At 44.7% G+C, this 23,566-nt stretch overlaps 1 protein-coding gene across 2 annotated transcripts in view; it reads right to left on the bottom strand.

The window, feature by feature from the left end:
* Window positions 1-23,566, bottom strand: part of LOC126259737 (coiled-coil domain-containing protein 93) — an 85,034-nt gene that overhangs the window by 50,777 nt on the left and 10,691 nt on the right. For both annotated transcript variants that reach the window (XM_049956724.1, XM_049956723.1), the window contains exons 2-6: window positions 6,463-6,576; window positions 6,276-6,370; window positions 985-1,096; window positions 745-900; window positions 493-627 (exon numbers count right to left, since the gene is read on the bottom strand). In XM_049956724.1, the coding sequence (XP_049812681.1) occupies window positions 493-627; window positions 745-900; window positions 985-1,096; window positions 6,276-6,370; window positions 6,463-6,576 (612 nt within the window). The remainder of the gene's footprint in view (window positions 1-492; window positions 628-744; window positions 901-984; window positions 1,097-6,275; window positions 6,371-6,462; window positions 6,577-23,566) is intronic.

The raw sequence follows: 23,566 nt of genomic DNA, 5'->3' as shown, positions 1-23,566 counted from the left end.
AATACCTGCAGAAGTGTGCATTTGTGTGTGTGTGTGTGTGTGTGTGTGTGTGTGTGTGTGTGTTTTTGAATGTATGAACATTTACTCGAGAAAGAGCTAGAGCTCAAAATCTAATGTGAATATGCTCCACACATCAGCCCAACTTAGGCAAGTGGTTGCCTTTCACTTATTTTACATATTATTTATATTGTTAAATATTCTTCAATGGACTAAAAGCAGTGATGCTGTAAATATGACTTCAAAGATTTTGCTTTCATGTTTTCCAAAAGTTCATTATAAAGTTTGACTTCCATGAGCAAGGAACCATTTTCATACAGGGATGTGTTGATTTGGGTCAAATGCAAATTTTTGTTTTATCTCATACAGTGATCACAAATTTCACAGGAGGAGTAGTTCAATGCAGTAACAGGAAAGTGGTTAAAGTTAGTGATCACACAGTATGTATCTGATGCTTGTAATTCTTTGTTTACAAAGACAGGGCATAATACTCACTGATTCTGTTCCAACAGGTACATCAAACATCTTTATGCTATGACCATATTCCAATAAAGTACTGTAAACAGATGTTTCCTCATCTTCAGGTGGTGGCCCCTTTCTCCGGAACCTTCGTTGTGGGTGGTAGAGTTCCTGGAAGAAACAATATAAACGGATTTTTAAAAAATATGAACTGGAAATGGTATAAACATAATCTAATTTAAAGGAGCAACTTATAAAACTAAAAACAAAGGTTTTGATACAGCAAACCTTCACACTCAGAATATTTTGGGTAATACTGGCTCGCTGCTTTAAAGTGGTTTCCTCTTCTGCTCCACCATACTGTTTATCAAATTGACTGACCGCATATGAACGCAAGAAATCTCCAATCTCAGCTCTTGTTTCCATTGATTTTTTCACTAGCCACTAAGGAAAGAAAATCAGATGTTCAGTCTGAGTCTAGAGTGTTTTCTAGCAATTTATTTTTGTAGCTGACAGTAGTGAACTTACCTGAATAACAGGAAATATGTGGATAAAATCCAATCCTTGAATTTGGTGAGGCTCAATCTGGTGAGGACATTTCATCTCTGGTAGCACCGCAACAATTTTTTCTGTCAGTGCACTGTAATGTGATAATTTGGCAAATCTGATGATTGATTATACTGATACTTTTGTTAGAACTCTTACACTACTTCAGGCCCCAAATCTTCAGAAACATTCCAATCAGCACCTTCAACACTAGCCTGTCTATCCTCTCTGCCCATCCTCCCTTTTCTTGGCAAAGTCTGAGTATTCCTTTCTTTCATTAATCATTACCTAGCATCCTTGAGCTTAAGTGTACTAATAGCATTAGCTTTCCACGTAATTATTAACTTTGATTTTGGTTCTCTTACAAGAGTTCTAGAAATTTTATTTCCTTTCAAAGGCACCATCCCTAAGACTATGGATCCAAAATAAACACAAAATCAACAGAGCTTAGGAAAAAAAAAAATCATGACTAATACTTATAATATTAACAATACCAGAGAAGGAAAGTTGCTACTCACCATATAGCGGAGATGCTGAGTCGCGATAGGCACAACAAAAAGATTCACACAATTAAAGCTTTCGACCATTAAGGCCTCTGTCAACAGTAGACACACATACAAATCCCATTCCATTCCAGTAATCCAGCAGGATCTCCAGTCACTACTCGAATCCTTAGGCCCATCCCAGAACCTCTCCCCAGAGTCCATCTCTATACTTACCCCTACCACTCCCCGCACTCCCACCTTCTACATGCTTCCTAAAGTCCATAAACCCAACCACCCAGGATGCCCCATTGTAGCCAGTTACTGTGCCCCCACTGAGAGAATCTCTGCTCTCGTAGACCAACACCTTCAACCTATTACCCGGAACCTATCCTCCTATGTAAAATATACCAACCATTTCCTCGACCGACTCTCCACAGTTCCTGTCCCTTTACCACACGGTGCCCTGCTTGTCACTATTGATGCCACTTCCCTGTACACTAACATTCCTAATGCCCATGGCCTTACTGCTATCGAACACTACCTTTCCAGGCGCCCTATGGATTCCAAACCGACAAACTCCTTCCTAGTCTCCATGACCAACTATATCCTCATCCACAATTACTTCTCCTTAAAAAGGAAGGCATTACCTACAAAAAAATCCACAGTACGGCTATGGGCACCCGCATGGCACCATGTTATGCTAACCTATTCAGGGGCCATCTAGAGGAATCCTTCCTAAAAACCCAGAATCCTAAACCCCTCATCTGGTTCAGATTCATTGATGACATCTTTGCTTTCTGGATTGAAGGCGAGGACACCTTATTCACATTCCTCCAGAACCTCAAAAACTTCTCCCCCATTTGCTTCACCTAGTCCTATTCAACCCAACAAGCCACCTTCCTAGATGTTGACCTTCACCTCAGAGATGGCTACACCACCACCTCCGTCCATATCAAACCTACTAACCACCAGCAATACCTTCACTTCGACAGCTGCCACCCATTCCATACCAAGGAGTCTCTTCCGTACAGCCTAGCCACCCGAGGTCGTAGCATCTGCAGTGACGAGCAGTCCCTCCAAAATATACCAAGGGTCTCACTGAAGTCTTCACTGACTGTAATTATCCTCCCATCCTTGTACAAAAACAAATCTCCCATGCCTTATCTTTCCAGTCTCCCACCACCTCCCAAAGTCCCAAGTCCACATCCACAGTTCAGTCACAAAGGAGCATTCCCCTTGTAACTCAGTATCATCCGGGACTGGAGCAACTGAATTACATTCTCCGCCAGGGTTTCGATTACCTCTCATCATGCCCTGAAATGAGAAATGTCCTGCCCACTATCCTTCCCACCCCTCCTACCGTGGTATTCCACCGTCCACCGAACCTACACAATATACTCGTCCATCCTTACACGACCACTGTTCATACCCCTGTAATAGACCTAGATGCAAGACCTGTCCCATACATCCTCCTACCACCACCTACTCCAGTCCGGTCACTAACATCTCCTAACCCATCAAAGGCAGGGCTACCTGTGAAACTATTCATGTGATTTACAAGCTAAGCTGCAACCACTGAGCTGCATTCTATGTAGCCACGACAACCAACAAGCTGTCTGTCCGCATGAACGGTCACCGACAAACTGTGGCCAAAAAACAAGTGGATCACCCTGTTGCTGAACACGCTGCCAAACATGATATCCCTCATCTCAATGACTGCTTCACAGCTTGTGCCATATGGATCCATCCCACCAACACCAGCTTTTCTGAATTGTTCAGGTGGGAACTTTCCCTGCAATTCATCCTACGTTCCCGTAGCCCTCCTGGCCTCAACCTTCGTTAGTCACAGTCCTCACCCATCCAGCCTCCTCCCTGTTCCCATTCCAGCACTACACAGCCACCATTTCACCACCACGCCCAGTTTTTTAATTTATTTTTATTTCTCTCCTTTCTGCTACTTACCCCCTCCCCCCTCCACACCTTCTCTCCTGCCCTCCGTCTAAACTGCTACACTTCACTGTCCGCCACTCCCACCATACTATCCCTCTCCCTCCCCACCACAGCCTCCCCCTTACCCCCACCCAGTCGCCACTCCCATCATGCACTGGCTGCTGACAAAGGCCTTAATGGCCGAAAGCTTTAATTGTGTGAATCTTTTCGTTGTGCCTATCACGACTCAGCATCTCCACTATATGGTGAGTAGCAATTTTCCTTCTCTGGTATTGTTACATTCCATCCTGGTTTTCCCATTGTTTGACTTATAATATTAAAATAGAGAAAGATGAACATTTCACAGCAGAATCTGACAATATCAACTAATCTAAAAACAATGTCAGTACAGGACAGAAAGGCAAAGAAAATGAAAGGAGAGATAAGTGAAGCTAAAAGGAGCAGGAAGAGGATAACAGAATCAGATGGAGGAAATTGAGGTTTGAGACTAGCAATTGTTTACTCCAAGGAGCTGCGCAACCTCCTGCATATACACTACTGGCCATTAAAACTGCTACACCAAGAAGCAGATATAGACCCACATCACAAATTAGTATCGATGAAGTTTGAGAGAATCGTACAGAAGGATCAGTGTGAGCAGAAGTGGGATAGTAAAGCACTGAGGAATGATGAGATGCACTTGAAGTTCGTGGTGTGGATGCTACAATAAGGAATACTACAGAAGGAAGTTCAGCTGAAGAGGGGTGGACATCTCGGAAAAGAGCCTTCACAGATGTTGCAAAGACAAACATATGTACTAGGAAGGTAATTGTGAAGAAATCTTAGGTCACATATGAAATATTTCAACCGTTCGAGGAAAGAAGGAAGTACAAAAATGTTCAGGAAAAGACAGGAATACAGCAATATAAATCACTCAGGAATGAAATAAATAGTAGGTGCATGGAAGCCAAAGCGAAATGGCTACAGGAAAAATGTGAACCAATCTACACTACTGGCCATTAAAATTGTCACACCAAGAAGAAATGCACATGATAAATGGGTATTCATTGGAGAAATATATTATACTAGAACTGACATGTGATTACATTTTCACCCCATTTGGGTGCATAGATCCTGAGAAATCAGTACCCAGAACAACCACCTCTGGCCGTAATAATGGCCTTGATATGCCTGGGCATTGAGTCAAACAGAGCTTGGATGGTGTGTACAGGTACAGCTGCCCATGCAGCTTCAGCACGATACCACAGTTCATCAGGAGTAGTGACTGGTGTATTGTGACAAGCCAGTTGCTCGGCCACCATTGACCAGACGTTTTCAGTTGGTGAGAGATCTGGAGAATGTGCTGGCCAGGGCAGCAATCGAACATTTTCTGTATCCAGAAAGGCCCATACAGGACCTGCAACATGCGGTCGTGCATTACCCTGCCGAAATTTAGGGTTTTGCAGGGATCGAATGAAGGGTACAGCCACAGGTCGTAACACATCTGAAATGTAACGTCCAGTGTTCAAAGCGCTGTCAATGCGAAAAAGAGGTGACCGAGATGTGTAACCATGGCACCGCATACCATCACGCCGGGTGATACGCCAGTATGGCGAAGATGAATACTTGCTTCCAATGTGCGTTCACTGTGATGTCTCCAAACATGGATGTGACTATCATGATGCTGTAAACAGAACCTGGATTCATCCGAAAAATGACGTTTTGCGATTTGTGCACCCACGTTCACCGTCAAGTACACCATTGCAGGTGCTCCTGTCTGTGATGCAGCGTCAAGGGTAACTGCAGCCATGGTCTCTGAGCTGATAGTCCATGCTGCTGCAAACGTCGTTGAACTGTTCGTGCAGATGGTTGTTGTCTTGCATACGTCCCCATCTGTTGACTGAGGGATCAAGACGTGGCTGCATGATCCGTTACAGCCATGTGTATAAGATGCCTGTCATATCAACTGCTAGTGATACGAGGCCATTGGGATCCAGCACAGCGTTCTGTATTACCCTCCTGAACCCACCGATTCCATATTCTGTTAACAGTCATTGGATCTCGACCAACACGAGCAGCAATGTCGCGATACGATAAACCGCAATCGAGGTAGGCTACAATTCGACCTTTGTCAAAGTTGGAAACCTCCTTACACGAGGCATCACAACAACGTTTCACCAGGCAACGCCAGTCAACTGCTGTTTGTGCATGAGAAATCGGTTGGAAACTTTCCTCATGTCAGCACGTTGTAGGTGTTGCCACCGGCGCCAACCTTGTGTGAATGCTCTGAAAAGCTAATCATTTGCATATCACAGCATCTTCTTCCTGTCGGTTAAATTTCGCGTCTGTAGCATGTCATCTTCATGGTGTAGCAATTTTAATGGCCAGTAGTGTACTTCATACCTGTAATCTCCTGGCCTCAACGTTCACTAGTTCCATCTGGGTAGCAACCCAATCTCTTCCTCTCACCCTCAGCTGAGTAGTCATTTTCCATCCTATTCCCCCGACTGCAGGACACATCTATCTCCCCCTCTATTCCTCTGCCCTTCCCTCCCTCTCCCTCTCTCTATCTCTCCGAAATTATTACCAGAATTAATACAATTTTGCCTTTGTTGCTGAAATCCAACTGTCTCTCCTTTTTCTGCCTTCCAATACTTCTCTACTATCTCTATACACCCCCCCCCCCCCATGTACTCACCCACCCTCCCAACCATCTCTCTCTCTCTCTCTCTCTCTCTCTCTCTCACACACACACACACACACACACACACACACACTCACTCACTCACTCACTTTAGTTTAATTTCGTAGGCATCTTCACATAATAATTATTGGATGGTTGTATAATTATCAACTTACATTTTCTGCCCTATTGTAAAACTGTCTTGAAAAAGCAAGTCAACGTCAACATCAAAATTACATGTTTCAATACACCATGTCATCCCTCCTACAACCTGCAATAATGAAGATTACATATCATTAATAAGTAATATCATCTTGTCAGTCACAAACAAAATCCTGATATACAGAATTTGCAAAAACAGACCTTATCAAATGGTGAAAGTCCTTTAATTCGAGCTCGGAAATACCCAGCTGCTACAAGAAGATCAATTATTTCCTGAAATTTCAACTTTTGCTCTTCATCATCCCGTACTTCAACCTGTAGAAAATTAAAACATAAGTTTTGAAAGTTCAGCTTCGTTCTCAATACTGCAAGGTAATTATAACAGCTTGATCATAAATCAGAGAGATTCTTATAATATATTAGGTTTGCCACTTTTATGAAGCAGTAACAAAGGAAATTGTTTTCATTTGGAATAACAAGTACAAAACATTACATGTTTGCAGAATGTTTCTGCAGTTATTCTCACAATCCAATGTTTTCCTGTCCCCCCCCCCCCCCCCCTGTTATATACATATTGTACAAATAAGGATCACACAATATCATGCCAGGGATTAGCAAAAGTGGCTGTTGGAACACTCCCCTTGCAACAACTGCATGACTCCCCTCAATTTTGTAGATTTCAGTCATCAGAGAATGGAAAATTCATGTGGTGCCCACGTGTTTCAAACAAAACTCATCCAACTTTGCCATCGAATGATGCTGTCTGACATATGTATGAGAAGGTCGTGTACAGTGCTTTAATAGGTGCTAACTTGAAAGAAAAATTTTAGTCAAAATAACACCAATGGCACAATGCAGTACAGCAAAAAGCACACAAAGGTTTCTTTCAATCAATATAATATTTATGTGGAACAAAAAACCAACAACAACGTATAAAAATACTGCAGTGAAATAGTAGCCATGGTTCCATTCTTTAGCATTGTGATGTGTGGAAACCCACTGGGCTATGACCTAGACATCTCTGACATCAGTATTCATTGCACGATGAGCAAATATGACGCTACAGTACACTATTGGCAAGTGTGGCTGCCAGGGGGAGATACCGTGGCTGTGCACACTTCGCATGACGGCTGCCCAGGCACTTCCCAGCACCACCTGAAACAGGCCATCTACATATACAATCGCCACCCAATGATCACCCTCAATCTTATCTCACTCATCGTGCTATTTACTAAGTTAGCTAGAACTGTACAGTACCTATCTTGTAACATGACTATACCATACATTGTTTCCACTGTGAACTATCGTCCTGTGAGATCATTAAATACATGGAGGTGCCGTCTCATATTTTACGCAGTGAGTTACAACATAAATGATGATGTTCTTGGGCATTTTTCATGTTCATTACATAACCGTGGACCCCGCACAACAAGCTACCTTACCAGTTATGTCGATGGAATTCATGTTACAGCACTTTCTTCAACACCAGTTAGAGGGTCAGAAACGTCAGGAAGCCTTGTTCTCCATGTTGCTCTCCTGGCTATGTGCTATGACAAGGTGGGAGAGTGGGATGTGCACGACTAGCACCTCCAGAGCATTTTGCCGCATTCCAGGTAAAGGATCCAGCAGCCGAAAAATCGTTTTTCCTGTCACTGATCTCACCCAGTATGTACCAGCTTTTGTGCAAAAGTCCCCTCTCATGGAAACAACACAATCTGTTCTCTACTAACTGCATATTTTTATTGACACTGACATGTCATTGCATCCTGCTTGGAATATTTTATCAGTGCCATAAACAGCCTAATCAGTCATACAATTCTGGGCAGCTGAAATGCAGGGACTCAATAGGGAAAGCCATTCTGTGACTCCAGTACATAATGAATCGTATGCAGAGAAGATAATTAGGGACGTAATCAATCGGGCAGCTCCAGATAGGGAGGTGTATCAGAAACTCTACAATCTTAGGGCCCTACTTTGAAAGATAATTTAAAATTGATCCAATCTTTCAAAGTTTTCCTGGGCACAGGCCATTGATTAGAATTCTGAGATGTGAGGATGACTGTCACGTCAGACCCTGGAAAGGGATCCAACTTTGCCAACACAGCAAATGCGGCAACAGTAGAGCACAAACAGCGCAGCACTCCATCTCAAAACCAAGGAAAAAAGTCTTGGTCCCCTGACCAGCTGTCATATCCATTGTACCTGAACACGTGTCAAAGAAGACTTTCCCAACAGGTGGGCACAGTATCAGACATGCTGGAAGGAAGGACATCTCATGTCTGCCTGTCAAACTCTGGAGTGCCTCTGCATCCCTGTTAAACACTTAAATGTATCTCCAGCTGGGAGCACCTCCCTCTCAATTCACAACTCTACATCTACATCATATTCTGGAAGGTACCTAATAGTGTGTGTGGCAGAGATTTCATAAGATGTAGGTGGGACCAAGTAATATTGCCTGACACTTCCCAGAAAGTGCTCTCATGAAATATCGAACAGCAAACCTCTCAATGACTCACAATGCCTCTCTTATAATTCCTGCCATTGAGGTTTCTTTAACACCTCTGTAATGTTCTCAAGCTAACTAAATGATCTGTGACAAAGCACACTGTTCTTCATTGTATTTTTCTCTACTCTTCTATCAGTCCTGACTGGTAAGGATTCCAGGTACATGAACAGTACTCAAGCATCGGTTGATCAATTGCCTTTTATGCCACTTTGTACATGGATGAGTTACACTTCCTTAAGATTCTTCCTCTGAATCTCAGTCTGGCATCTGCTTTTCCTGCTGTTTTCTTTATGTAGTCATTCCATTTACGGTACTCCTAGATATTTTACCACATATACTGTTTCCAGCAATTTGACATCGACAGTTTAGTTGTGCAGCAGTGGATTTCTCTGTCCTATGTATGCGCAATATGTTACATTATTTATGGTAAGGGTCAACTGCCAGAAACTGTACCATTCATCAGTCCTCTGCAGGTCATTCTGCAAAGCAATATTGTCATCTGGCATTGCTACTTTCTTACAAATAACCACGCCATCTGCAAACATATCTCAAATAGTTTCTGGTGCCTTCTACTAGATCATTTACAGGCAATGTAAACAATAATGGTATTATCACACTTCCTTGGAGTACTCCAGAAATTACACTTACATCTGTCAATTTTGTTCTGTTAAGAGCATTGTGTTGGGTTTTACCTGCAAGGAAGTCTTGAATACGGTCTGCTAATTGGTAAGCCAGCACTACAGGATGGTGTCAAATGCTTTTGGGGCATCATCAACATGAGTACCTTTGTCTACAGTACTATGGATCTCATGGAGGAACAGAGCGAGCTGAGATTCACAAGATCTCTGTTTGCAGATTCCAAGCTGATTTTTCATCTCCAAAAATGCCACAAGTCTTGAGCATAAAACAACAGTTTGTCATCAACAACATAGGGCTACAATTATGTGCATCTATCCATGACCCTTCTTGAAAACAGAAGTGACCCGCACTTTTTTCCAGTGCTAGTTAGCTTTTGTAGCTCCAGCAGTTTATGATAAACTGCTGATGGAAGAGGAGCAAGTTCTTTTGTATAGTCTGTGTAGAATCGTATAGATATCTCATCTGGTCCTGACACCTTTCCACTACTAAGTGATTCTGTTACTTTTCTATTCCGCGATCGATTATCTCAATATCTACCATTTTTGCATTTGTACGATGATTCACATGAGAGGCCATGTTACAATCGTCTGTGGGGAAATAATTTTAGAAGAGTGAATTCAGTATTTTAGCCTTCTCTCTGTTTCTTCCATTTTGGTGCCAGCAGGGTCACTGAAGGAATGAATAGAGAATTTCGGCTGATAATTGATTTTGTGTAAAACCAAAATCTCTTGGGGTTTTACTCAGCAGTGTTGTGAAAATTTTACTTTCAGAGTCACCAAAAGGCTCTTTTATTGCATCCCTTGAGCCCATTTTCACTTTGTGCAGCCTTTTATTTTTGGCAGGTAGGTTTTGACTTCTCTTGAATCCTGATGAAGCAGTTTCCTAACACAATTATTAAATGACAAAGGGTCTTTCCCATCCCTTAAGATGCTCAGAACATATTTGTCTAAAGCATATTGAATGATGCTTTGGAATTTTTTCCATTTGTGCTCCATATCTTCATCCTCAACACTGAATATTTGATACTGATTACTTAGATACACTACAATTTGTTCGCTCTCACCTTTATTAAGCAAAAATATTTTCCTACCTTTCTTAACAATCCTTGTAAAACCCATGTTCATAGCTGCTTTGATATCACTGCCTTATGATCTTCCTCTACATTAATTGATTAAAGAAGTTCAGATGTGTTTGTTGGCAGGAGATAGAAGATGTTACCTAAGCCTGACTTTAGTGGCATATAACAAACAACACATTTCACTCAAACGATAACTCATAATCACAGGTATATACAAAAATGTAGTAAGAGTCTTCACCTTCTTTGTGGTTCACAGCATGGATGATGAGAATCTATCCGGCCTTGGTGCTTTTCCAGTTTTTGACTTTGTCATCAATGGCTCAGTCCACCTGGTCTCAGAACAAGTACCATTTCAGGAATTGGAAACCCTTAGTAAAGAGTACCCAGACATTTTCTCTGTGGGTCTAGGCAAAGTGAAAAACTTTATGGCACATATTACATTTAAGATATTAGTGCACCCGTGCTTCTTCCACGCATGATCCACTGCGTGATGCCATCCTTCTCGTAGTCAAAACAAATGGCATGCTTGGAACAAGAGTACCATAAGACTGTTTAGCCAACAGTCCTGTAGTCTCAGAAATACTCCATGTCTTCCAAGCCAAAATGTTAGCATCTGGAAATGCTTCAAGGCCACCATAATCTGCTTGATTGCCCCATACAACAGCAAGTGTCAACCAGGTACTACCTCCAAACACTGCTTGTACATCACAGGTAAAGTTCAGATGGAGTCCACGAAAAAAATTTGGACCTCCATTCAATTGCTGTTTATTAAACTGCCCAGCCAAGTCAATATCAATCGCCTTCAAACTGCGATACACTGGTACACTGCGCCGCCAGCAACGACGGTAACCACGTCGCAGAGGCATTGCTGTGGCACGTTAACACAAGTGAACGTAGCAAGCCAACGCCCAGCGAGACACCCAGAGCTATGCGACCGCACTCCTCGACATTCGCAGAGCGAATGACGCTCCGAGCTGCGGTGCAGCTGGATCCCAGTAGTGCTTATCGCAACCACAACTTCCGGTCGCCACGCGCTAGCACAGCGCCAGCGCGCCTTATCAGCCCGACCGGAAGGTACCTTGACAGCCTTGAATGTCATTGAACTCATGTCTGAAAGCGAGTTGGCAAAACTTTTGGTTATTGTGAAAAAACTGTCACGGAAACTCTGCCCATATGGAGACTTTGGATGGTTGGTTGTGTTTTGCTTCAGGGCACAAAAAACAACTGGGTCATATGCGCCCAAGTCAAAACTATAGAATACGAAGACAGAGAGGAGTTAAAAAAAACAACTGTACATCAGTCTCAGTTGACATAAGAGAAGACATCTAAAAACTGGGACATGGGGAAAGGGCTAAAAAAGACACCATACAGAAATGGAGGTCCAAAAATAAAAATTAAATGGCCTTCATCATATTGCTTTGGCGGATAAAAAGTAAAATGCGGTTAACAGCCCACACATCATTTGCTAAAATGGCCGATAACTCAGACGGCAAGTCCAAAAGGGAACGTATACCGTTAAAAAATGGGCACTCTGTCAGGAAATGGCAGACAGTTAAATCTTGGGCACAATGTGAACAAAGTGGTGGGGTAGCGCCGCTTATCAAATGACGATGGCTAAAAAGGCAGTGGCCAATATGCAGCCAAGTTAAAATGATCTACCGGCAGGAGCGCCGAGAGGAGGTTGTCCAAGCCACTGGGAGACGCTTAAAAAGCCAGAGCTTATTCCCGTGAAGGGAGAACCATTGGCGATGCCAATAGCGTCCTGACAGACAGCAACACAGAGATCACCAGAAGGAATATAGGAACTAGTGGGCTGAGGTATGAGGACTGCAGCCTTGGCAGCAGCATGAGCAGCCTTGTTTCCTGGCAGACTGACATGACCAGGAACCCACATGAACATCACAGTGGCTACACCAAGAGTGAGCAAGTGACGCTTTTCCTGGACCCACTGCACTAAGGAATGGGCGGTGTACAGCACACAGACTTTGAAGGGCACTGAGTGAGTCTGAACAAAGGACACAATTGAAAAGTCTGTGTCGCCGGATGTACTCCAAGGCCTGATAAAGGGCGAAGAACTGGGCTGTACATACTGAGCAGTGTGCCAGAATCTGATATTGAAAGACACGGGCAACAATGATGAAGGCACACCCAACCCCACAGTCAGTCCGAGAGTCACCAGTATATACAAAGGTACTATCGCGAAGTTATACGCAAAGGCCATGAAACTGAAGCCGTTAGAGCGAGGCTGGAGTAGTGTCCTTAGGAAGCAAATGAAGGCCAAGGTTAACATGGGCTGCTTCATGGAGCAAAGATTGTGAAGAGTTGACATCCACCGGGAAAGTTGCAGCTAGTGAGAAGTTAAGCCACTGTAGCAAGTGCCGAAGGAGGACTCTAGGAGGTAACACAGAAGAGGGATGCGTCCCATACTGGCAATCAAAGGAATCATCAAAGAAGGAGGCATAGGATGGGTGGCCACACATGGCAGACAAACAGCATGCATACCTGCTGAGGAGAAAGTCATGGCGGTAGGACAGTGGTAGTTAAGCAGCTTCACCATACAGACACTAGTGTAAAAAGTGCCAGTGGCCGAACAGATGTCACAATGGTGGATAGTGTCGAGACAGTGTAAGAGGGATGGACGTGTAGACGCTTAAACAAAGCACCCATACTCAAGTTTCAAACGGACAAGGGACCAATACAAATGGAGGAGGATGGTTCGATCGGCACCCCAGGAAGTACCACTGAGGACATGTAGGACATTATGAGGAACCATGTACAGCAGGCTGCCAGGTAAGACACATGGGAGGACCAAAAGAGTTTCCTATCGAGTTTGAGCCCCAGGAATTTTGTAGTTTCAATGAACAGAGGGGAAACTGGCTCAAGATGTAAAGATGGTGGGAGAAATCATTTGCGCTCCGAGAAATTCATACAGACGATTTTGTCAGTGAAAAAACGGTAGCCACTCTTGATGCTCCAGGAGTAAAGATGATCAAGACATCACTGAAGACGCCGCTCAGTGAGAAAGATCCATGGAGAACTGCAATAGATGGTAAAATCGTCAACAAAAAGGGAGCGGAGGTGCCTGGCGGGAGACACGCCATTATAGAGTTAATGGCGATAGCACAGAGGATGACACTCAGGACGGAACCCTGAGGCACACCGCTTTCCTGGATACAGGTGTCTGACAAGACAGAACCCACACGCGCCTTGAAAACTCGGTCTTTTAAAAATTAATGAAAGAAACAGGGTAGGCAGCCAAGGAAGTCTGAGATTTCCGCAGAAAACCATTCATGACAAGGGTGGACAAAGTAACGAGATGGTCAATTGCAGAACACCGTGTTCGAAATCCACACTGTGCATTCGTTAGTAAATTGCAAGACTGGAGCCACCATACCAGCCGGGCACGAATCATACATTCCATAACCTTGCAAAAACAGCTGGTGAGAGAGATGGGGCAGTAGCTAGAAGGAAGGTTTTTCTCCTTACCCGGTTTAGGTATGGGTATGATGGTGGCTTCAAGCCAAAGTCTGAGAAATGTGCCCTCTGCCCAGATGCAGTTGTACGTGTTAAGCAGAAAGTGCTTGCACACAAGAGAAACGTGCTACAACATCTGAATGTGGACAGCGTCTGGCCCTGTGGCGGAGGATCAGGATGAACTGAGAGCATGATCTAGCTCCCTCATAGGAAAGGTGGCATTGTAGCACTCCAAATTCTGAGAAGAGAAGGGTACTGCCTGAGCCTCCTCCGCTCGTTTCAGATGGAGGAAGGCAGGGTGATAGTGGGAAGAGCTCGAAACTTAAGCAAAATGGCAGCTCAAGGTGTTGGAGATAGCAACAGGGTCCACGATAAAATCATCTGCTACTATCAGGCTGGAAATTGGTGAATGGATCTTGGTCACAGAGAGCTGTCAGAGGTTGGCCCAAATGACAGAGGAAGAAAATAAACTAGTGAATAAAATCCAGCTAGCTTTTTTGCTATCCCAAAGAATACGACAACACTTTGCACACATCTGTTTATAACAAATGCAGTTCGCCACTGTAGGATGACAGTTAAAAACATGGAGAGCACATCTCCATGCGCGAATTGCATTGCAGCATGCCTCAGTCCACCAAGGGGTTAGGGCAGAGCATGGTAAAGAGGAAGTGGGAGGAGTGGAATGTTCTGCAGCAGTAAGGATAATGTTGGTGTGATATTCCACCTGGTCATTACAGCTGCGGAAATCTTGTTCTTCAAAGGTTACCAGGGAGGAGTAAAGCCATAAATCAGCCTTAGTAAGCTGCAATTTGGGTGTGCATGCACATGGGGTAGGAGTCAGCAAACGGATAGCACATGGGAAGAGGTCGCTCGAGTAGGCGTCAGAAAAAAGGGACCACTTAAGATGATGGGCAAGCTGGGTATTGCGGTGTGAGAGGAGTCGGAAAGGAAAGTTGGTGCTTCAGCGTTGAGGCAGAAGAGGTTGAGTTGATTAAGATCAGCCAAAAGGGCACCTCTCTGACAGGTTCTGGGAGAACCCCGAAGGGGATGATGCACATTCAAGTCACTGAGTAGCAGAAAAGGGGGAGGTAACTGCCCAATAAGCTGAAGGAAGTCTGTCCTGGTGACATTGAATGAAGGGGGGCTATAAATGGTAGAGAGGGAAAAACTCAGCAAATGGCAAACTTTAACAGCTTGCAGATGGATAGTCAGGGAGGCGAGTTGACTATGAATGCCATTCCATATGAGTAGCATGACGCCCCAATGAGATGGAATGCCGACCTCAGGGAGGTCAAAACAAACCGGGAAGAAATGTGAAAGATAAAAGCTGTCATGAGGGTGCAATTTCGTTTCCTGAAGGCAGAGCACAAGGGGTGCTGCAATGCTAAAAGCAGCCGTAAATCCTCTTTGTAGGACTGAAGGCTGCAAATGTTCCGTTGGAGGAGAGTCATGACGAGAAAGAGATGTAGGGGTGTCACCTTGGCGGCTGCTGAGTGACAACCTGTCAAGATTCACTGCTACACGGCACAGAAGCAAGAGGATCCTGCGCTATGGAGCCCCAGAAGCATCGGCTTGCTTGTGCTGTCGGTCTGAGGAGTCAATGCCAAAAAACCGCTGGTGGTGCTTACCGGCGACACGGAGGCTGGCTGGGCTAAGGTATCAAGTGGCAACACCGTCAAAGAAGATCTTCGAGTCAATGAAGGACATTTGTCTTTGGTGGACTTTTTCGAGCATTTCCGGTTAGAGTAAGACTCAGATGATGTTTGGCTGGATGGACGTAAAAAGTCCTCAAGGGAGTACTCCTTCTGTCCTTGCCGGCCTACCAATTGTGTAGCCAGTGGCTTCACCCCTTGGGGTGAGAGTTTAATGGCTTGTTGCACTTCTGGATGGGGGGATGGCTATGCTACCTTGACACTGGGCAATTTCACAACCTCAGAGCCGAATTTGAGGTCGCATGTCTGCATGGCCATGTCCTTCATGGTGCAAGAGCTGGCAAGAACAGAACTGCAAGTGCCAGACAGGAGAACACAAGGTTTGCGACTAGCCAATAACTTGCGTGCGACTGGGTAAGGCACTTTTTCCGTTACCCGAATCTCTTGGGCAGCCCACTCATCAAGATACATGGGACAATCGTGAGAAGAGGCAGCATGGCTGCCATTTCAGTTGATACAGAGGAGAGAAGGGGGCGGTTAATCACCCTTTTGTGTATCCCAAATACACATTACACATTTGGCTGTGTGTCGACAAGAGGTTCTAGTGTGGTTGAAATGATGACACTGGTAGCAGTGCATCGGGTTTGGAATGTACAGCCAGACTGTGACAATTTCATAGCCTGGCTTGATTTTGGATGGAAGCACGACTCTATAAAAGATGAGAAAAAAAGTGCGAGTGGGCACTAAGGAGGAATCTACCTTTTTCATCACCCGATGGACGGCAATGACACCCTGATCAGAGACATCAGATTGGATTTTAGCCTCGGTTAGACTGTTGAGCAACCTAGTGTAAAAAACACCACAGGAAGAATTCTAAGTTCTACGGGCCTCAACACGAACAGGGTAGCTGTGGAGAAGCAAGGAGGCAAGCAATTCTTGTGCTCGAGTATCAGAAGTAGTCTCCAAAAGCAAAGTGCCATTCCACAAACGAGAGTAGGATTTCACAGGGCCAGCAAATGCTTCGACACCTTTCTGAATAATAAATAGATTTACTGCAGTGAAGGACTGACTGTCTTCAGTACGTGAGACCATGAGGAACCACGGTGCAGTGGGAAGGGTCTTTGAATCATTAGCCCCACTGCAAGGAAATCCCCCACGATTGCCAGAGTCTTCAATGGTGCGCTCCTTTCACAAGGGGTGCACCCACCTTAGGTGATTGTTCACACCTCAGGTCACACCTCCTGAACACCTGAAAGAGGGACCAATCAGCAATTTGGGAAGGTTGCAGCTCAGGCAATCACCCTTCCCTGGGCCTGGCCTGTACCACGTGGTACGTGTGAACCCTACCTGTCGATCTGGGGCTGGGAATTACGCATTACCAAGTCACCTGTTATGTCAGACACATGGGCCAGCCTTCAGGAGCACACAGGGAGGAGGAAGGACGAGATGAACCTCAAACGCCAAAGCGGAGGAACGAGAGGAGAAGGGAAAGAAAGAAAGGAAAAGGGAGCGAAAAACAGTGGTGAGACTTTTCTTACGTCAGTGACAGACAATGCACAACTTTCCCAATAACACCCAGCATGTTCCCCAAGGGAGGGGAAAAGAATAGCAAGTGGATAGACATGCAGCATGGAAAGGAAAAGATGCTGCAAAGGCTGGGGCCCTGTGGTAGCCAAGCATGAACCTGACAAAGAGTGCCGAGCCCCCTGGGAGGATGTGGAGACTTTGAGGTTACTGTCAATACCCAGTTGGAGATTGATGCATATCCCATTCTGAAGGCAGACAAGATTTTACCTGCACTCACGAGAGTCCAGTATTTTTCAAAGGGCGCTCTTTCTGAAGCTTACTTAAAACTACTCCTAAATGAGTAATCACAGAAAGTCCTTGTGGTCAACACAACACAAAAATTACATCATTTCAAATCCTTAGTTTTCAGGGTGGCCAGACCCCAGCAATCTTTTGAAGGTACCTCAGGCAACTGCTGCTGCATGTTCTGGGCTGCATAAATTACCTAGATGACACTGTGCTGATGGGGGCCACAGCATAAGTATGCTTAGGGAACCTGAAGCAGCTGTTGTACACCTCCACTCTGTAAGACTCGAATTCAACCTAAAAAACTCCCCCCCCCCCCTCTCTCTCTCTCTCTCTGTAACTCTCTCTCTCTCTCTCTCAACCATCAAGGGAATACCTAGGACATATCATCTCTAGCGATGGTATTAGGCCCACACATAAGCTGGTGAAGCAATCACTGCACTTCTTTGAGCAACAAATTTAAAGTAGTTCAATTCCTTCTTCGGAAAAGTAATGTGTTACGGACAATTTATCCCAGATGTAGCATAGAGTCTGCACATGCTCAACAATCTGTGAAAGAAGGGTGTGCGTTTTGTTTGGTCACAGGCATGTGAACAGGCATTCAAGACCCTGAAGCACACACTTCTACTGGCACCATGTCTCTCAAAATTTCAACCAGGCGAACAACTAGAAGTGCCGATGAATGCCTCTGAATGGAAAGTGGGGGCCATCCTGGAACATAGACACTCATGCGCATAAATTAGGGATAATGCTGGTGAAACAACGCTCTGGTGGCGGTTTGCGGGTTTAAATCATCTTTGGTATGACCATGCGGTGCATTTGACCTGCAGTTGTCGCAAGGTGGCGCTGGCAGCAGTCAACATGTGCAGAGGTGTTTTGGTGCATGTCAGAGTACGGTGCAGCGAGTAAGTGTGCAGACATTTCCAGACATGCTAATGGTGACTGTGTGTTGAAAATGGCTCAAAGAACATATATTGATGACGTTATGAGGGGTAGAATATTAGGGCCACTGGAGGCTGGTCAAACACAGTAGGTCGTAGCATGGGCCCTCCGTGTGCCACAAAGTGTGATCTCAAGCAGACAGAAAACGTGTCCAGGAGCTACAGTATGGGATGTCCACAGTGTACAACAGCACAAGAAGACCGATATCTCACCATCAGTGCCCGCAGACGGCCACGGAGTACTGCAGGTAGCCTTGCTCGGGACCTTACCGCAGCCACTGGAACAGTTGTCTTCAGACTCACAGTCTACAGACGACTGAACAGACATGGTTTATTTGCCCAGAGACTTGCAAGGTGCATTCCACTGACCCCTGGTTGCAGGAGAGCCCTTAAAGCCTGGTGTCAAGAACACAGTACATGGTCACTGGAACAGCGGTCCCAGGTTATGTTCACGGATGTGTCCAGGTACAGTCTGAACAGTGATTCTTGCCGGGTTTTCATCTGGCATGAACCAGGAACCAGATACCAACCCCTTAATGTCCTTGAAAGGGACCTGTATGGAGGTCGTGGTTTGATGGTGTGGGGTGGGATTGGAGGAGTATCTTGAAAAAGCTGCCATCGTGGAGGAGTACCTTGAAACAGAAGATATAAGGTGAATGGAGTGGCCTGCCTGTTCTCCAGACCTAAACCCCATCGAGCACGTCTGGGTTGCTCTCTGTCAACGTATCGCTGCACATCTGCAAACCCCTACGACACTTCAGGAGCTCCGATAGGCACTGGTGCAAGAATTGGAGGCTATACCCCAGCAGCTGCTCGACCACCTGATCCTGAGTATGCCAACCCATTGTGCGGCCTGTGTACGTATGCATGGTGATCATATCCCAAATTGATGTCAGGGTAAATGTGCAGGAAACAGTGGCGTTTTGTAGCACATGTGTTTCGGGACGGTTTTCTCAACTTATCACAAATACCGTGGACTTACAGATTTGTGTCGTGTGTGTTCCCTATGTGCCTATGCTACTAGTGCCAGTTTTGAGAAATGCCATGTTGTGTGGCACCACATTCTGCAATTATCCTTAATTTATGAGCATGAATGTAGATGTGAACGGTTCTGAACATCAGATCCCATTTGCATCAAAGACACTCAGTGCTGTGCAGAACAGATATTCGCAAATAGAAATAGAGACTCTCACAATCTTCTTTGTGCTGAAGAAATTTCATGTATTCCTATAGTAAACAAAGTTTCATCTCATTTCAGATCATAAGACAATGATCTCCCTCTTCCATACTGCAGCAAAGCTACCTGAGAGGACTACCATCTACTCCAGTGCTAGGCACTCTTTCTCAGCAGATACAATTACAACATTCCCTTCTGCAGTATCACTCAACGTGCCAACATGGACTCTCTGTTCTGCCTCCTGATGGGCTCTTATCCAGAGTTCAACCAAGATAAGATCTTGTGCTTCCAGTTGGACAAAGAGGCTCAACTGGTGGTGGATATTATTCCCTTCAGGGTGGACCATGTGGTCATGGTCATGGATATCATCTTACAGGAGGTTCGGTGGTAAATACAACATGTCTGGCTAGACTTCATACCCAGTTGGGACTCACCTACTAACTACAGATCACCAGCTTCCTCAAGATAGTCAAGCCGGAACCTTTCCACCTGACAATCTTATGGCTCTTGCACCAATGTCACTGGTGTATCTTGTAAACTAAACTGATCACCTGGCACCATTTGTACTGGTCGGGCATCGCGGGCAGGTCAAATATCTTATACACAACTGTCACCAGTGTGAACAACACCAAGATGCTCCCCACCAAACATTCTCACCGTGGTCAATGCTCTCACGCCTGAGGGAGTGGGTTCACATTGACTTCATGGGTCCCTTCCTGGGACCATCTGGCTGATTGTCCTTGATGTGTACTCCAACTTTCGGAAGGTGGTCAACTGGTGGACCATAAGTGCAGAGGCTATGGTCACGGCATTCAGCAGAATTTTCACCTCTAACGTTTGTGTTGAACAATGGACCATAGTTTCGGTTCCAGATTTTTGGTGAGTCCACAATCAAATGGTGAGGTTGAAAGACTGATATGAATCTTTAATACACAGATGAAGAAAGATGTGGCTGAAGTTCCTCCAGCTGAAACTATTTTGAGTTCCTAACAGTTCACAACAACAGTGAGGAAGAGTCCGGTGCAACTTCACTATGGCCATTGTCAGGCCCGCATGCTCCTATATCTCAAACTGCCAGCGCCTCCTGGACCATCAGCAACCCTGTCTTCATGCTTATGGTTGGGCAGCCATGTGTGAGCACAGGGCTCCTGACATCAAGGCAAGTGGAATCCAGCAGCACTGGGGATGCTGCATGTTCACTCCGGCCACAGGGGACCGGATGGTGACACATCCTCAAAATCAGCTCCACCTGTGTCAGGGGCCCCAACCACTGCCACTGCTGCTGCCTCCAGGCCCTCTAGCAGACACACATTACAGCAATGCTAACTTTCATTTCTCTTCTGTCGGACCCTCTGCTATCTCCCCTCATACTCCCACACTGTTCCTGCTCTCTGGTTCTCTGCTCAATTCACCAATCCCAGCCATCTCCCTCTGTTTATAGTCCACTCAAGGTGGACCAGATGTCAGAAGAAGATTAGACTGTGGTACCGGCCTTACCCCACAATTACAGCTCTCCTATGTGCCTGGTCCTAATGTGGACATGGAGTCCAGCTTTGGAGTCACCAAGACTCTGGCAGTGCTACCAGCCAGGGAACTTCTGGCTGTATGCTTGTATCCACTCCAACTGAGAGCTGGTAAAACTGGAGGAGCCGTCCTATACTTTCAAAGACATTGACCTGGTTCAGAGCACTGCCCGGGTGATCAGCCGGGCATGGGTCAATTTGCCGAGATATAGCTTGTTGCTTTCCCAAGGAAGAAGGGATGTGGTAACCCCCTGGGATACCACTGAGATGTCAGCACAAGCTGATGTCAGACACCGTTGCACAACTGGTAGCATACGGCATTACAGTTATTCTGTGTTCACTATTGCAAACCGTGGCTTCCATGGGGAAACGCTTTGGCCAAGTGAACATGCACGATGGTTGTGCACACACCTCCCAGTGCCACCTAAGACCCACCGTCTGCATACGAAATCACAGCACAGCAACTATCCTCAGTCTGCTCTCACTCATCGTGCTAGTTACTATGCTAGCAAGAACTGTACTGTACCTGTCTTGCCATGTGCATAATCCATACACTGTATCCATTGTGAACTATTGTCCTGTGATATCATTAAATGTACTTATTCTGGAAGTGTCGTCTCAGTTTTTTACGTTGTGAGTTATATCACCATGTTTAATGTATTTTAGTGTGAATTACTAGATCTACTGGAGCAAAATACTCTATTACTGCTTATCCGTCAAATTACAGTACTATATATCTAAAAACAAAGATGATGTGACTTACCAAATGAAAGTGCTGGCAGGTCGACAGACACACAAACAAACACAAATATACACACAAAAATTGAATTTTGTGTGTATGTTTGTGTGTGTTTGTTTGTGTGTCTGTCGACCTGCCAGCACTTTCATTTGGTAAGTCACATCATCTTTGTTTTTAGATATATTTTTCCTAGGTGGAATGTTTCCCTCTATTATAACCAAATTACAGTACTATTTTGATTACATGAACATTTAAGCATTCATTAGTTATGCATATTAGTTTAAGCTCTATACAATACAGGAAATACAGGTAACCTGCTCCCTGAAATTAAAATAGATAAATATGCCAGCACAGTGAAACACACCCAGAAGCTGTACTGTCACATACTGATAGATAACTGGATATAAAGAGACAGAAAGAGAGCGTAGAAACATGTTATTGTGTGCACTAGTCTTAGCCAAAAGAAGGAACATGGAAGATGACAGTTCATGTAATTTGTTATTTCTTAACTGTCCTTCCAAAGAACTAGAGCAGCTGAAAATTCAGTATGCAAGAGTAATTTCAAGGAATGCCAGCTTCCTTGGATGTTTTCTTTCAGGAATTTATTATCTTTCAAATTTGCAACATGGCATACACATTTTTCCAGTCTCCCTTAGTACAAAGGGCGTTCAAAAAGTTTTGCACAATCATCTCTAATTTTTTTTTTTTATTTTTTGCAGGAGGAGAATGAAATTTTTTGTGAACATACTTGGAACATTTAGCTACAAGTTGGTCTATAAAAGTATTTTCTTTTATTTACAGGCGAGCCATAATGGACAGTGTAGTAGATGTCAGGTTGCAACAACGGTCGGTGATGGAGTTCCTCTTCAAGACCAGCAATGACTCTGCCACATCGATTCACAGGAAGTTGCTCCCTGTTTATGGGGAGGGCACAGTGGATCGCAGCAGTATCCAGCGGTGGTTGCAGAGGTTTAAAGAAGGTGATTTCCCTCTATTGGAAAAACCATGATGCGCTAGACCATCAACGGCAGTGAGTGATGTGAATAAGGAGACCATTGATTAAATCATCCAAAATGGCAGAAGTGTGACAACACGGCAGCTTGCTGAAATGACTCATTTGTCATTGGGTAGTGTGGTATCACTGCTACGGTCACTAGGGGACAGAAAAATCTGTGCATGTTGGGTGCCTAGATTATTGACAAGAGAAATGAAAACGATGAGGAAGAATGTGTGCAAGAGTCTCATGAAGACCTTTACTGAAGAGTGGAAACAGTGTTTTGACAGTGCCATTACCCAGGATGAAACATGGTTGTTTTTATCTGAACCTGAGAGCAAAACCCAATCCATGGAGTGGTGTCATCTGTGTTCCCCTGGGAAGAAGAAACCAAGACTTTCACGAACAGCAGGCCAAAAGGTGATGGCCTCCTTCTTTGGGGATCAGTGTGGTGTTATTTTCATTGACTTTTTGGAACCTGACTCCAAAATTAACCAGGACCATTACTGTTTGTCATTAGACAAGCTGTGACGTGTCTCAAGACCCACAGACCACAGCTTCAGGGTCAGATTATCAGACTACACCATGACAATGCCAAACCCCTTACGGCCCTTATGACGCAGGAGAAAATCAGAAAAATGGGTTGGAAAATTGTTCCTCATCCTCTCTACAGTCCAGACTTGGCTCTGTCTTATTTTTTACCTCTTTGGTCATCTGAAGGCCCACCTGTGCGGTAAAACATTTGATAGCGAGAAAGACTTTATTTCCTG

The sequence above is a fragment of the Schistocerca nitens genome, chromosome 5 (assembly GCF_023898315.1).
Source record: "Schistocerca nitens isolate TAMUIC-IGC-003100 chromosome 5, iqSchNite1.1, whole genome shotgun sequence".
NCBI lineage: Eukaryota > Metazoa > Arthropoda > Insecta > Orthoptera > Acrididae > Schistocerca > Schistocerca nitens.
This window is presented reverse-complemented; position numbering and strand designations above follow the sequence as displayed.